General features: G+C 34.5%; 2 protein-coding genes across 2 annotated transcripts; one reads left to right on the top strand and one right to left on the bottom strand.

Annotated features, from left to right (window-relative positions):
- Window positions 1-2,148: 2,148 nt before the first annotated feature.
- Window positions 2,149-3,481, top strand: LOC142610839 (putative ADP-ribosylation factor GTPase-activating protein AGD6). Its single transcript, XM_075782785.1, has 2 exons — window positions 2,149-2,692; window positions 2,982-3,481. The coding sequence occupies exon 1, from the start codon at window positions 2,170-2,172 to the stop codon at window positions 2,689-2,691; it is 522 nt and encodes a 173-aa protein (XP_075638900.1). The 5' UTR covers window positions 2,149-2,169; the 3' UTR covers window position 2,692; window positions 2,982-3,481.
- Window positions 3,482-4,097: 616 nt separating this feature from the next.
- On the bottom strand, window positions 4,098-10,693 carry LOC142610963 (cation/H(+) antiporter 20-like). Its single transcript, XM_075782950.1, has 4 exons — window positions 10,481-10,693; window positions 9,166-10,179; window positions 5,073-5,963; window positions 4,098-4,966 (listed from the first exon to the last, which is right to left on the bottom strand). The coding sequence occupies exons 1-4, from the start codon at window positions 10,658-10,660 to the stop codon at window positions 4,595-4,597; spliced, it is 2,457 nt and encodes an 818-aa protein (XP_075639065.1). The 5' UTR covers window positions 10,661-10,693; the 3' UTR covers window positions 4,098-4,594.
- Window positions 10,694-14,661: the final 3,968 nt, after the last annotated feature.

Genomic DNA, 14,661 nt, shown 5'->3' with positions numbered 1-14,661 from the left:
ATTTGATTGTCTAAGATGTAGGCTCTTTGGATTTTTTTTTTTATAAAATTTATAAAGGGCCTCTTATTTACAAATATTTTTGTATGAGAATCTAATATTTATGTTAATTATTGTAAAATTAATCAAATATATAATTTATAGAATATATAATTTTATTGAGACATAATAATTAAATGAATGATTATTAAGACTTGCATATAGGTTAGTGATGGAAAAATACTCATCCTTGTCAGCATAGTTCCCTTTATTGGAAATATTTTAGTGAAAAAAAGTTTTAATTTAACAAATAACATCCCAAATAATAAGTAAGAACGGACAATAAAGAAGAGTTTAGGAATAATCTAACAATGCTATAAAATCATGCAAAGGATATCAATATATATATATATATATATATATATATATATATATATATATATATATATATATAACTAGTCGCATCAAGGTTTATTACAAATAACATGAATCAACCTCGGCCCATATATGTGATAGTAAAAATAAGTTATTATAAATTATTGGGTTACAGTGAAATACTTTAATGGGGGGAAAATGTTAAAAAGATTAAATGGAAGCTTAGAGTACCACATGGAAGGATCTTATGCATTCTCGCATGAAGTCTCTGCTTTTATATATACTAGTTTTTAAACCTGTGCAAATGTATGGGAATTACATAGGTACATGTATTTTTGGGTTCTCAAAAAAAAAAAAAAGTACATCTATTTTCAACAAAATAAAAATAAAAATAAAAATAATGAAAATTTTGTAAGAGTTTACAAATAAATTTTTATATATAAAAATAATTAGAATCCAAGAATTTAAAATAATATTTTTTAAATTTGAGAGAGAGATGAGTTATTTTTTTATGATTTTATGATTTTTATAATTGTTACGTATATATGGAAAGCTTGTTTATTTGAAAATATATTAATTTTAAAAATTATTGCACCTACTAAGGAATAGCTATTACAACCCTTTTAGTTATTCCAAGATTAATTTTTTATATGGAATGACTATTTCTTGTAGTAAAAACATTAGCAAACTAAAGAATAGTTAAACCATAGGAATAACTATTACATTACAATATCCATTATAGTCTATCAAACATGCCTTAATAGCAAAAGACTAGGATGTAGTAATGGTGATGTTTGGGTAATTTACAATTAAGTTGGTGGATTGATGGGAATTATGTGATGATGGAGATCAGCTGCGGTGGGTGGGTGGGTGGGTGTGTGTATGTGTGAGAGAGAGAGAGAGAGAGAGATTTATCAAATTACAAGCTGTTGATGGATAAACCCTCTGAGACACATGTTGTGGTAACTAATAATGTACGTTCCAATTTCATTAATTTTGAGTATGGTTGATATTTAATATATTTTTAACTTGCACATTTATCTATCAAGCCTTTGTATGGATCCCAAAAACATGGTAAAATGGAAATCATGTTGGCATTTAAGTATACATTAATGTTTTTCATTTTTTCCCTCCTTATTGTGGTCATTAAGTATGCAAAAGAAATATAATTTACTATTTATGTATCTTAAGCTCGTGTTTTGCAAGGTTAAGATATTCAGATTTTCATTTGTTGCGGACAACACAACTTATGGGATTCAGTTTCTTATGTAGTTGGATTAGTTTAGAATTTCATTTTATTTTGAGTTCAGATAGGGATTAGTATTTGAGATTGTTATCAGTTGAGAGTTTAATGGACATGATCTTTTATTCTTGGAAGCTCTATAAAAAGGCTTCAGGTGGTTTTCTTTTAATTAGACGATTGATGAATAAAATTTCAGATTGGAGATTTTCCAAACTGTTTTAGTGCTGATTCCTAAGTTTCTTGCTTGGTGTTGATTCCAGCCTTAGCAGGCAACCCTAAGTGCTGATTCTTAGGGTTATCTTTTTAATTTTTGTTATTTTCATCTTCCTTTGGATATTATCCTGCATCAACTTGGTATCAAAGCCAAGTTTCAATCTTGGGACCCATGGTTTATGGACCCATTATGCTTCCACACAATGTATAATCAATACTATGTTGCTTAACATGAGCACATTTTTTTTTGCTCCTGCTCTTAACCTTGTTTGTTATAGTTATTGCTTTATCTGCCTCCCCCTCCCCCCTTTTTACTATAGATTTTAAGGATGGACAATTTATGAAATTAGACAACAAGGTGCATGAAAAAACATTTATTACAGGTGAAGGATGGCGGTTATGATCACAAGGTAAATGAAACTGTAACTGTTGTCACTGCAAAGACATCAGAGATTGGACAGAAGACGTGGGGGATCATGAAGGGGGTCATGGCAATGGCTTCACAGAAGGTTGAAGAGTACACTAAAGAAGGCATTAACTGGAAGACTGATAACTGGCAACGAAATGATAGTGAGACGAATGGATATTATCAAGAGTTTAAACAGGAGAACAAAGGATGGAATTCTTCACCTGGAGGAGGGCAGTCGTCGTCAACTGGGCACAATTCTTACAGTTCAAGTTCTTGGGATGATTGGGACAGCAAAGACAATAGGAAGGAAGAATCAACAAAGGGAGCAGCATCTCATAACAGTGATGGTTGGGCCGGCTGGGACGATGCCAAAGATGATGGATATGATAATTTCTACCAGAGTGCCTCAGATAAGAAAGCTGTTGGTCACAATGGGAAATCAGATTCAACTTGGACAGGGGGAGGATTTCTCTAAGGTTAGTACCCAATGAAAACTCCTCTCTTATTTTTTCCCTTCATTTTTTTTAAAGGTTTTTGATGACTCGTTCAAAAGGGGTTGTGTCTTTGAAAGTACTTTATGTATTTACAAAAATCAACATGGGGGGCACATTAGATAGCTTTATGTGAGAGTACTGAGAAACATTGTTTATGGTGTTAATATTGAAAGTCATTCTGGACATGTGACAATTATTTGTTCTTCAGTTTCATTCTTATTTTCTTCCATTTGTGCTTTATTTGAAACTAAACACATTCTTGTCTGGCCAGATGGAATCATTTCACAATTTTACCAAATTCTCGGTTTTACCCGTATACGGTGGACAAAAATTATAGTAGTGTTCAAACTAGTGACTGGCAAGGGAAATTCCAAAGATGATGAACATGAAAATTAGAATTCAGCTGATGGAAAGTTGGTTGTGATTGGGTCATATCCCATGTGGATAGGTGATATGCTTTTCCAAGGTTAGCATATTTCAGCAAGTCTCTTCTATTTTCTTTTATGTTTAAATCTTTTAAAAGTTTTATGTTATTTCTGGGGGACATCTTGTCTGTTTGAGAATAGTTTATATCTGTACAACTGTATTCAGGAAAGGGTAATTGCCCATTCAAAAGAGGACTGCTGTCTGTGTGTGAAGAAACATTATTTGTTGACTTGAAAGTCCAAAAGTTGCTTTTGATTTGTAATGACTAATTGTTCCCTCAATATCTTTTGCCTTGTGTGTTTCATATTGAATTTTCGCAATAAGAAGACATTTTTCCTTTCAAAATTTCATCGAAATTGTACTATGTGGCCGGTTCAGATCTTCAGAAAAATCCTGGTCTACATTATTGGTCGATACTTTTTTTTTTTTGGGCTTGTTCTCAAATTGATGGGAGTTAAGATAATTGCCAAGAAACAAACTAAGCCGTAGGAGAGGCCAACAGAAAAAGGTCAGGTTAAAAATGCTCATGCCCTAAAGGTTGTCACCAAAGAGCTTAGCTAAAAATGAACTTTGAGCAATTCAGGGAGTTCGGGTTTTGGTCTGGCAGCTCTCTAAAAGGGAGTGGCGTAGAGGCACATCTCATTATCTGCTGTGGGACATGGTGAAAAATGAATATGTGACTTTAGGCAGTCTTGGTGTGCGAATGGCACAGCTTGTAGCATATAAATGTGGGGACTATAACTATTACATCCTTTAAAATGTTCTCATCAACTATGTTGGCCAATAGTCATAAACTGTGTAACCTTGTTGCCATGTCAACTTAAGTTCTGATGCAGAAGTGTAGAAGAATATAGATAAAAGGGTAACAAAAACTTAAACAGAACGTATTCTAAGCTTCACCACCTAGAATTTGCCTAGAAACCTTAGGCATCACTCCACCAAACAAAAGAGGGGCTCATTATCAACTCATAAAGTTCTTATTCAAAATGCAGTCTTTCACCATTACGAGAGTCCTAGTTTTATCGGGTACAGGGATTTCATCAATAGGGGGTGAAGTTGCCGCACATCAAGCTGCAAGATTGCCACACATCAAGCTTGCTTTGAAAAACAAAGTCAACAGTTTCAGCTAAGCATGCATTTACCATCCACGCATGCTTCCAAATGAAATAAAAAAATGAATGCTCTTTTGACTTTGGTGCTCCTTCCATCAAGTTCGCTTTCTCAACTTGCCCCCAAATGTGCCAGACTCCAATTCCTGTATTTTCCCTTCCATTTGGAGTCTGAATCAGTTCACGCAGGATTGGAGTTTGTTTACAAAGAACTTCATTCAGGTGTCCTTATTCTTTCAAATAACACAGAACCATGAGCATATTTTCTAAAATATATATATATATTTTTTATTATTCTTTTTTTATTTATTTACAAGAACTACATTTAGAGCGTCCGTATTCTTTTTTATCACACAGACGGTTCATTATTTGTGATTGAAGCATCAATTGTTGTTACATGCTTGTCCTGGACCATCCTTGAAGTAGCAGTCTCATCTGCATATTGTTTATCCTGTTGTATGACCAGGACTGAGGGCACAATGCCCCAATCCGATGAAGCTAAAATGTTTCCAATGGGCCCCAACTCAGCATGCTCGATCTGATTCGCTGGCAACTCTGCCCCCATGCTTCTTGAGAATTGTCCCTTTCCCACAATAACCAACTCATACTCACTACTCTGGCCTAATTTTAACACCTCTTCTATGATGTTGTCCACAACCTTTTCTTCGTACTTAACTGATTGATCACACCTCCATATGGCCATTGTAGTGTCATCCATCTCCTGGTCCAAGCATTGGAAAAAAAAGAACTTTAGTTCACTACACTGGAGCCCTCAATAAAGTTAAGAAAACTCTAAAATTAAGATATCACGAGGAACAAAAGGTCACCTTCTCTCTCTCATCGTTTATTGGGACAGTTGAGCTGCTGCTATGACTCTGCTTCATAATCTCATCCTGAGCTTTTTCCAGAAACCTCAGAATGGTTAGACTAACTGCTGGATGTTCTGTCATCCTTCCTCCCAACTCTAGAGCCTCGCGATCATCAGATCCGCCAAAGAACAAAATGCAAACTCTTTTCAGTGTTGGGGAACTGGGTTCTGCCTCCTGCTTTAACCCACCGCCAAATCCACGGTCCACAAACACTGCCACTGAGCATGGTGCCCTCTTTAGCACACTCTGATTGACCATTCTCCAGCCATTGTTTACATTCTCCATAGCCTCTTCACCCTCCCCTCTCCAAAGTTTGTGGAAAGGCAATATGATCATCGCCACCCTTTTCTCTTGAGCTACATGGCAAATGTCCTCTTGCATTGTGGACAATGCCGAGATGGCTATTGAGTGACGAATATTGACACGGTTTACTTGGCCATAGGCCTCAAAGGCGGCAGCAATTTGGTCTGGTGTTGCTCCTCTGCAGAAGCGGTTTATGAAGGGAAAACCATTCTTTCTAGCACGTTGAACCATCATGATGGAGGATGAGCGATCAGTCAGTTCAACAAGTTGCATGACATAGAGTTTGAGTGGGGATCTTTTGGGGTTACGAATTGACTCCACGAGATTGATGAGTGAGGGAACATTCTCAGGTCCATGGACACAAGCAAGGACTCGAAGCTCATCTTGTGAGTTCTTTGTGAGAGGCAATTGTCGCTGAAGTCGGCGATTAGTTTGAGAATAAATTCCACGCAAGGGTTTGTATATTGCCATGACTGTTGGAGTTGTCATGCATGTGGTAAATAGTGCCATGAGGACTAATATAGCAAAAATCTCGTCATTTAGAACCTGTGGAGCAATTATAAGATTTAACACACCAATAGTATGTTATTGGCAAAAGTTAAAAAAAACATTGAAAATCATTATAAGGAAAAAAAAATGTTTATTGATTGGTTGGCGGTTTATGAACCCTGCAATCATCAATTGATAAGGTTTTGTACTTGAATAGTTCTTGTTAACTAGATTTTTTGTTTTTGGTTAAAAAAAATTATAAATTCTGATGATAGTAGACCGGATTTTTTTTATTTATTTATTTATAATAATAATAATTATTACATAGAGGCATCCATTTCGGCCTATCCATCTGGTGTTGTGGTCTCGGTTTAAGTTGAACCTACCTATTTGTTATAGTAGTCACCAGTCTTCTTTGTATAATCAAACCATTTTAGCAGAGATATTTGCCACTTGGGACAAAAGCAGAGGGATATGAAAAACAGAATTTCAATCTTCAACATGCTATATACTTCTTTTTGATAAACATGTTCTATACTTCTACGCTTATGGAAAAATATTACATTTATATGGCAAAGTTACACAGAAAATAGAAAAAAAAAGTTGATAATTATAAAACATGATACTGAAGTCTGAAGTATGGAGAGTATATAAATTGAATTGGGGGATTGTAAGTAATATTTTTCTTCCACCCCTAATTATTGATGTATTAAAAAAAAATCTCCCAAATTTTTTAAGAGGAGATAATAATATCTATCTTGGAGGGAAGAGAAAAGACATCATATTATGAATATATTCTATGAATATGGAGGAAATCTTTTGGGAAGTGGGGAGGATACTATCCATCTTGGAGGGAAGAGGAAGTGACAACATATGAATATATGAATATGAAAATGAAAATGGAGGAAATCTCAACAAATAAAAGCCCTTTTTTTTGGGATAATGGCAAGGAGCACCATTGAGAAAGCACATACGATGAGTTTTAAAAAATTCATGAGATTCACCATTATGGATGAATTAGACATATTATCATATTAAAACCTGTGGTTCAAAGCATAATATGCATAACACTCGAAGACCAGTATACTAGTATAGTGTCAAATTACCCTAGAAGAAACTGACCATGACCCATATACTTATTTTTTATTTATTAGACTTTCAGAACAATCACCATTCCGTGATTCTCCATTGACTACTTCCAGTGATAAACAATGAAATTGAGGTGACATATAAAAAAACAAGTTGGCCACTAAAGGGAGTCAAGTTCCGGTAATAATTGGTAGTGTGATTAACTAATAAATTGTTAAAAACTGATATGGTGGCTATGAGATTATACAAGGACGTACAAGTCAGTCATCCAATTATGGTCGTCGGCACCACTGTAGGGGTGTGGCTTGATGATACATGCAAGGGCGGAGCTATAAATTTTTGTTTGAGGGGGCCGATTTGTGTTGCTAAGTTATTAGTCTATACAAACTTTCGTACACATACACAAACACATGCATTTATACACATACACAAAAATTAGTATATTTTATAATGAATCCTTAAAATTAAATGTTTCATAGAATTAAATTAATCTTTCACCATCTTTCATAGTGAAATCCTTACAATTTTCATTTTCAATATAAGTTACCAAATTGTCTACAATTGTGAGTAAAAAAGTTTCAATTGAATTAATGAAGTGTTCAAAGACATGAATGATCCAAAACTTTAAGAAATACGAGAAAACATTTTACCATAAAAAATGAATTTGTGGAACAATACATTCTCTATAACTACTAGACAAATTGAAATTTTTTTTTAAGAACATTATTGGACCAACTCAAATAATTGGGAGGGCCAAGTCCCATTTTTGAGGGTTAATTATTAAAATATTAAATATTTCTATATAGTAAAAAGAAAATTTAAAAAATTTTGGGGGGCCATGGCCTGCCACCCTAACATGTAGCTCCGCCCCTGGATACATGTGGTATTTATCTATTATCATCATGTGGAGTAAGGTCGATAAGTTTACACTGAAGATATCCTTTATCATTTAGCACAAAAAAAAAAAAAATGTCCTGGGCATTGCCTCAAGGAATATTGGTTGAGGTATTCTCATCTTGCTCTTCTTTTATCTGGTAAAAAATAACTCATCCAAAAATAAAAATAAAAGTTTGAGGTATATATTTTTTTGGACTTTATAAAAGGTCCCTTGTTTACAGATATTTTTGCATGTATGAGAATCTGATCTTTATGCTAATTATTGTAAAGTTAATTACATTATAGATAAAAAAATTGTGCATAAGGTATCTCCAACTCTTATAATAATATAAATTGTATTTATCCTTTTTTTTACTAATTAATATGACAATGACCAATTTCATGATTATTGACTTGCTATCTATGCTTATATTCCTTGAGTGACCCCCATTGAACAATTTGGCTCAAGTGGTATGGAATCCTTGTACCAAAGTGGCCTCGTAAATTAACTTTTAGATGATAGTGGCAGGCAAAATTTGTGCTAGATCTTAATGTATATATTGATGTATATCTATTTTAATACAATTAGCGAGAACTTTATGACTCGAGCAAAAAAGAGAACTTCATAAATTATGAAGAGAACCGCCTAAAAGTTGCTGATTCTCCTTGCAATGGAGAGAACCTGGATTAATTTTCCTCATTGCCCACGTGTACTTTACAATTAGTACAAAAACTCATGAATTATGTATAAAAATATTGATAGGCAAGAAAACCGCCTCAAAATTTTTCCCCACGTGTAATTACTTTGTTTTCTTAGATTGAATCATTCACTTTCCAAAATTTGTTTAGCCCAAACACAATAATCTTTATATATATATATATATATATATATATATATATATATATATATAAAATATATATCCTTGGGAGCGAGGAGTTCAAACTTTCAAATAGAACGCAAAATATTATGTTAAACTAGGTCATTGAATTGAAAAATATAGGATTATGTGCAGACTTTAGGCACTAATTAGTTGTACCCTATATGTTTATATAAGAATATGAGATATGTGAATATATATATATATATATATATATATATATATATATATATATATAAAAAAGCAAAAACTTGTTGCATATACGTTAGTGCACATATCTTTACAAGCAAAAAAACAATTAAAATCGTGACATGATTTTAGTTGCTTTATAGCTGCTTTATAGCGTATGTGTAAAGGTGTATGTATTAATGTGTGTGTAATAAACATGACTTGGTATAGATATATACTTAGCTAACCTTTTTTTCCTTGCCAATGTTGAGAACAATAAGCTCCACCAAGCCCTTAGTATTCATGAGCACACCTAGCGCCAAGGAATCCCTGACAGGAATCGTGCAGAGCATGGCCACCACAAATGTTCCTAAAATCTTTCCCGCACAAGCTGTGGATATCACAAGCACCAAAAGCCCCCAAGCCTCAGCCCCATATATTTTAGTCACATCTGTCTTCAACCCACTGGAAGCAAAGTAAAGTGGAAGAAGCAAACCCGACACAAAATCCTCAATCCTCTTTATCACTCTCCCAGCAAAATCACCACCTTTTGGAATCGTTAATCCAAAAACAAATGCACCAAAAATTGCATGTATACCAATAAGGTCAGTCATAAACCCAGACACCATAACCCCAACTAAGGTCAAACATATATAGGCTTCGTTAACAAAATCATGCTCGGAGGAACACTTTCTCGCGACCCAGTTCATGATTGGTCGGATTAGAAACAACATGAAAGTAACAAAGGCAAAACTGGAGATGAGAATCCAAATGAATACTAAGGGACTCTTGTGTCCACCTCCAGATATTGCCACAGTTGGGGCAAGTAAAATCCATGCAGCTACGTCGTTAAAGGCTGCAGCAGCCATGGCAGTTTCGCCTACTTGAGTTGTTAAGAGTTTTAGTTCTGCTAATATGCGAGCTAGGACTGGGAAGGCTGTGATGGAAAGAGCTACACCCATGAACATAAGGAGTTGGCCGTAACCGACTATGTCTTCGCCGTGGATGGCTTTGCGGAGGAGGAATGTGATTCCGGCTCCGAAGAGGAATGGGAGGGAAATTCCGGCAAGTGCTATTGTGAAAGCTCGCTTGCCACTGCGGCGAATGGAGCTTAAATCGAGTTCAAGACCCACCAGGAAGAGAAAGAAGAGGAGGCCAATACTTGCTACGGATTCCAGTATTGGAGTGCTCCATGAAGGGAAAACTAGGCGGACGAATTGCTTGTTGCGTCCTAGTGCGGAGGGTCCAAGCAAAATTCCACCCTGAAACGAATAGCAAACTCATTAGAAAAGAACTCTCAAAAATTAAAAAGTTTATACATGGACGCACATTTTTGTGCACATTTTTGCCCACACTTTATCACAACTAGTACACATGTTAAGCAAAAATGATCTAATTATAATTTTCACAAGTACCAATAGTGGCTCTCATGTGTAAGTGATATAATATAATATACAAGTTATGTCAAAATGTATGGCAAAATTTGTATCCATAGAAGAATATTTCTGGAAAAATTATTACATGCATGAAATGGGAAAAAGAAATCTTTATTTGAAAACATACTATGATTTCGGCAATGACTTTGGGTTGGCGGAGTGGTTTGAGGAGAAAGGCAAGGAAGCGACTGACAAAGAGGACTAAGGTGGTTTGGACTATTAACAATGGGAAGGCATAGTTTAAAGGATTATCTCCTTGCCAAACTCCGTCCGAAGAAATTTTAATGGTGGTTGAGTTCGAATGCATGGTTGCTAAATGAAACAATTAGATACTTGTTGAAGGGGGGCGCTTGTCAACAATTTTGGTGAAGACAAGTGTGAGATGTCTAGGGTTTTATAGAGGATTGGAGGAGTTATTAAGTGGATATGAATTTATACGGGGGAGAAATGGAATCATGAAGATACATAGTTGGTGGATGGACCCAGTGGCGGCTCCAGAAAATTTTCTTAGGGTGTTCCTTAGGAAGCATATATTATACCATCTAATAAAAAGAAAAATTCATATATTGACAACAATAACAATAAAAAAATACGCAAATACATAAAGTTTACAATTACCTTTTATGAGTTTTTATATTTTGAAATCGTTACATGATAGTCTCATTATTAATGCTACAAGCTACATCTCTTTCAATATACACAATCAAGCAATCATTCATCCATTGAATGTAGAACAAATTATAGAGCAAAATTTAATTTTATTGACATAAAAAAAAAACTGAGGGTGTTCCTAAATATTTTTTGAAGGGTAGACAAATAAAATTTTTTAAATTATTATATATAAAAATTCTTTTTTTTCCCCGGTCAGGGTGGTCCTGGGACCAGGACCACCCTGACCATAAGGCTAGGACCACCCTAACCATAAGGTGGCGCCGCCCTAGGTGGACCATTATATATATATATATATATATATATATATATATATATATATATATATATATATATAACACGATAGTTTGTCATTTATATGGGCATTGATCTTCTGAGTGGGATGCAATATACACTCATGAGATTAACCATTATGGATGGATAAAGCATGATCTCTTTGAGGGTGTAAAAAAAAAAACACCTGTGGTACAAAGCATAATATAGTGTCAAATTACCCTAAGAAGAAACTGACATGACTAACCCATCTACTATTTTACTACTAGTGATAAAAGATGAAATTGTTGTGAAATTACAACAAAAAAAAGTTGCCCACTAGAGAGCGAAGTCCCAAAAATTGGTAGTGATTAACTAATAAATTGTTAAAAACTTATACGGTGGCTATTGAAATTATCCAAGGACGTAAAAGTCAAGCATCCAATTATGGCCATGGGCATTGCCTTGTACCATAGAGTGCGTAATGGTTGAGGTATTTGGTGATTCGAATCTCATTCTCAAATAAAAAGAAAGGAAAATTATTAATTTATATTGTAGATTAAACAAATGTGTGTAGCATTGTACACATTTAATTTGTCTATAATTTAAAATTTACATTGCTAGTACAATATAAACATATAATTACCCAAAAAAGAAAATTTTGAGGTGTGTGTGTGTATATATATATATATATATTATTATTGAAGGGCATATAGGTTGAGGTATTCAGTGATTCAAATCTCATCTTCAAATAAAAAGAAAGAAAAATTCTTAATTTACATTGTACACTAAAAAAATGTGTACAACATTATACACATTTGTTTAGTCTATAATATAAAATTTACTAATACAATATAAATTTATAATTACCCAAAAAGAAAATTTTGAGGTATATATTTGAATGTTATTGTAGGGCATATTGGTCGAGGTATTCAATGGTTCGAATCTCGTCCTGCTCTTCTTTCATCCGATAAAAAATAACTCATCCAAATATAATAATAATAATAATAACAATAAAAGTTTGAAGTATGTATTTGATTGTCGAAGATGTAGGTTCTTTGGATTTTTTTAAAATAAAATTTTTAAAGGGCCTCTTATTTGCAAATATTTTTGTATAAGAATCTGATATTTATGTTCATTATTGTAAAATTAATCAATTAAATATATAATTTATAAAATATTTAATTTTATTGAGAAATAATAATTAAATGAATGATTATTAAGTAATTTATGTATCATCAATTTCTATATTAATGGTCTGCAAGTAAAGTGTTAAAAAAGACTTGAATAGAGGTTAGTGATGGAAAAATACTCATCCTTGTCAACATACATAGTTCCTTTATTGGAAATATTTAAGTGAAAAACAAGTTTTAATTTAACAAATAACATCTCAAATAATAAGCAAGAACAGACAATAAAGAAGAGTTTAAGAACAATCTTACAATGCTATGGAATCATGCAAAGAGTATTATTCTTAAAGGTTGATTCATGTTGTGGGATACAAGAATTCATGCAAAGTAAGGTGATAATGCCACGTGCCATAATATGGCTGAGAAGGATAATTACCGTGCCGAGGAGGCCACGTCCTTGGATCTTATGATCGCGTCATTGATGCATCATCAAAGCATCAAAGGAGGTCTTATTGTACAGAAAGAGCTTTGGAAAGGGGGCTAGCACTGACGTGATTTAAGAGCTGGTGGCTGCCACCATATTTAATACATCCCACCAAACCTCCTGGCCACATTTATGTGGAGAAGACCCTTGAATAGTGCTGTCTTGGTTGCCGCATCTCATAGGGGTTTAGGGAAGGTGCCAGATGAGATTAGCACTTGAGTGGTAACTTGCGTGATCAACAGATGGAAGGTCAGGATCATATAAGAGGGCCTATATAAGATAGAAGGTCCCCTAGAGAGAAGGGATTGGAAAAATAGCGGAGAAAACACTGTAGCACGAAGAACTGTAACTATAAACAAGTCCCATAGTTATATATTCAAGAAACCAATCTCCTCGGACTTGGCTGAGGAGAATCTTCTTCCCATAGTACTGTGGTTGCCTTCTGTTCTTCCTTATTTCCTTGTTATTCTTGGTCTATTGTGAACGTTATCTAAGCATTTGAAGCCTAGTCTTACAGTCCGCTCTCTAAAAATTCATTGTGTAGGGCTATTTGGGCCTGGGTCCTACAATTATTTGGGCTTGGGAACTAAATCCAGTCCCTACATGTACATGTCATTTGTAATAAACCTCAATGCAACTAGTTTTCTTAGCCAATTAAACAATCCCTCAAGATCGGACTATAGACCTTTGCAATGAACACACTTCCACTTACGGAGGTTCAAGAATAACCTTATAATGCCTTTCCTTAATCACAATTGAGCAAAACCCCAATTGCCCAAGAGAAAGTATAAAGGTGAGAAGATAGCACTTTTAGGAAAGGTGGTGGTGGTGGAGGGGGGAGGAGAGCTTGTTCTATTCGAGATAGAGAGAGCAATATATTCTGAGTCTTTTGGGTAAATATTAGTAAAAATGAAGTTTTTTGGGGTTATAGTCACTGTTCGAAGTTATTTGGGAAAATGAGGAGAGAGAGTGAATTTCGGCAACAGTGTTGCCGAAATTCGAAGAAAAGTATGAGAGAGAAAATCCAAACTGAGGAGAGAGAAATTTTGAGAATTTCGGCAACAGTGTTGTCGAAATTCCTTCTGCCCAAGCCCTGCCCGCTTCACTGAGTGCCCATGCGCGTGAGTGCCAAAAGGAAAAAATAAAAAAGGTTTGTGGCAATCCCATTGCCGAAAATGGAGGGAAAAGAAAAAAAAAAGAAAAAAAGAAAAAAAAAAAAGAGAATTACAGCAATGGGATTGCCGAAATAGGGGGGAAAGAAAAAGAAAAAGAAAAAAAAAAGTGGCCATGTAGTGCCGAAATAGGGGAAAAAAAAAAAAGAAGGAAAATTGGCAATGGGGTTGCCGAAATAGGGGAAAAAAGAAAAAGAAAAATTGGCAATGGGATTGCCGAAATGGGAAAAAAAAAAAAGGTGGCCATGTAGTGCCACATTTTTTTTTTTCTTTCCCTCCATTTCGGCAATCCCATTGCCACATTTCCTTTTTTTTTTTTAATTTTTTTATTTCGGCAATTCCATTGCCATAATTTTTTTTTTCTTTCCCCACTATTTCGGCAATCCCATTGCCACATTTCCTTTTTTTTTTTCCCCTATTTCGACAACCCCATTGCCAATTTTCCTTTTTTTTTTTTTTTTTTTTTTTTTTCCTATTTCGGCACTACATGGCCACCTTTTTTTTTTCCTTTCCCCCCCTATTTCGGCAACCCCATTGCCAATTTTCCATTTTTTTTTTCCTATTTCGGCACTACATGGCCACTTTTTTTTTTTTTTTTTTT

The sequence above is a fragment of the Castanea sativa genome, chromosome 9, assembly GCF_040712315.1.
Source record: "Castanea sativa cultivar Marrone di Chiusa Pesio chromosome 9, ASM4071231v1".
Lineage (NCBI taxonomy): Eukaryota > Viridiplantae > Streptophyta > Magnoliopsida > Fagales > Fagaceae > Castanea > Castanea sativa.
Note: the sequence above shows the minus strand (reverse complement) of the source record. Positions and strands in the feature narration are given on the sequence as shown.

Bases quoted from the DNA above. Each gene is read 5' to 3' on its own strand.
- LOC142610839 (XM_075782785.1), top strand. From the start codon at position 2,170: ATGAAAAAACATTTATTACAGGTGAAGGATGGCGGTTATGATCACAAG.
- LOC142610963 (XM_075782950.1), bottom strand. From the start codon at position 10,660: ATGCATTCGAACTCAACCACCATTAAAATTTCTTCGGACGGAGTTTGG. The intron at 10,180-10,480 runs GTATGTTTTCAA...TATTCGTTTCAG, and splicing joins AAGTCATTGCCGAAATCATA to GGTGGAATTTTGCTTGGACC. The intron at 4,967-5,072 runs GTGACCTTTTGT...TGCTTGGACCAG, and splicing joins TAAACGATGAGAGAGAGAAG to GAGATGGATGACACTACAAT.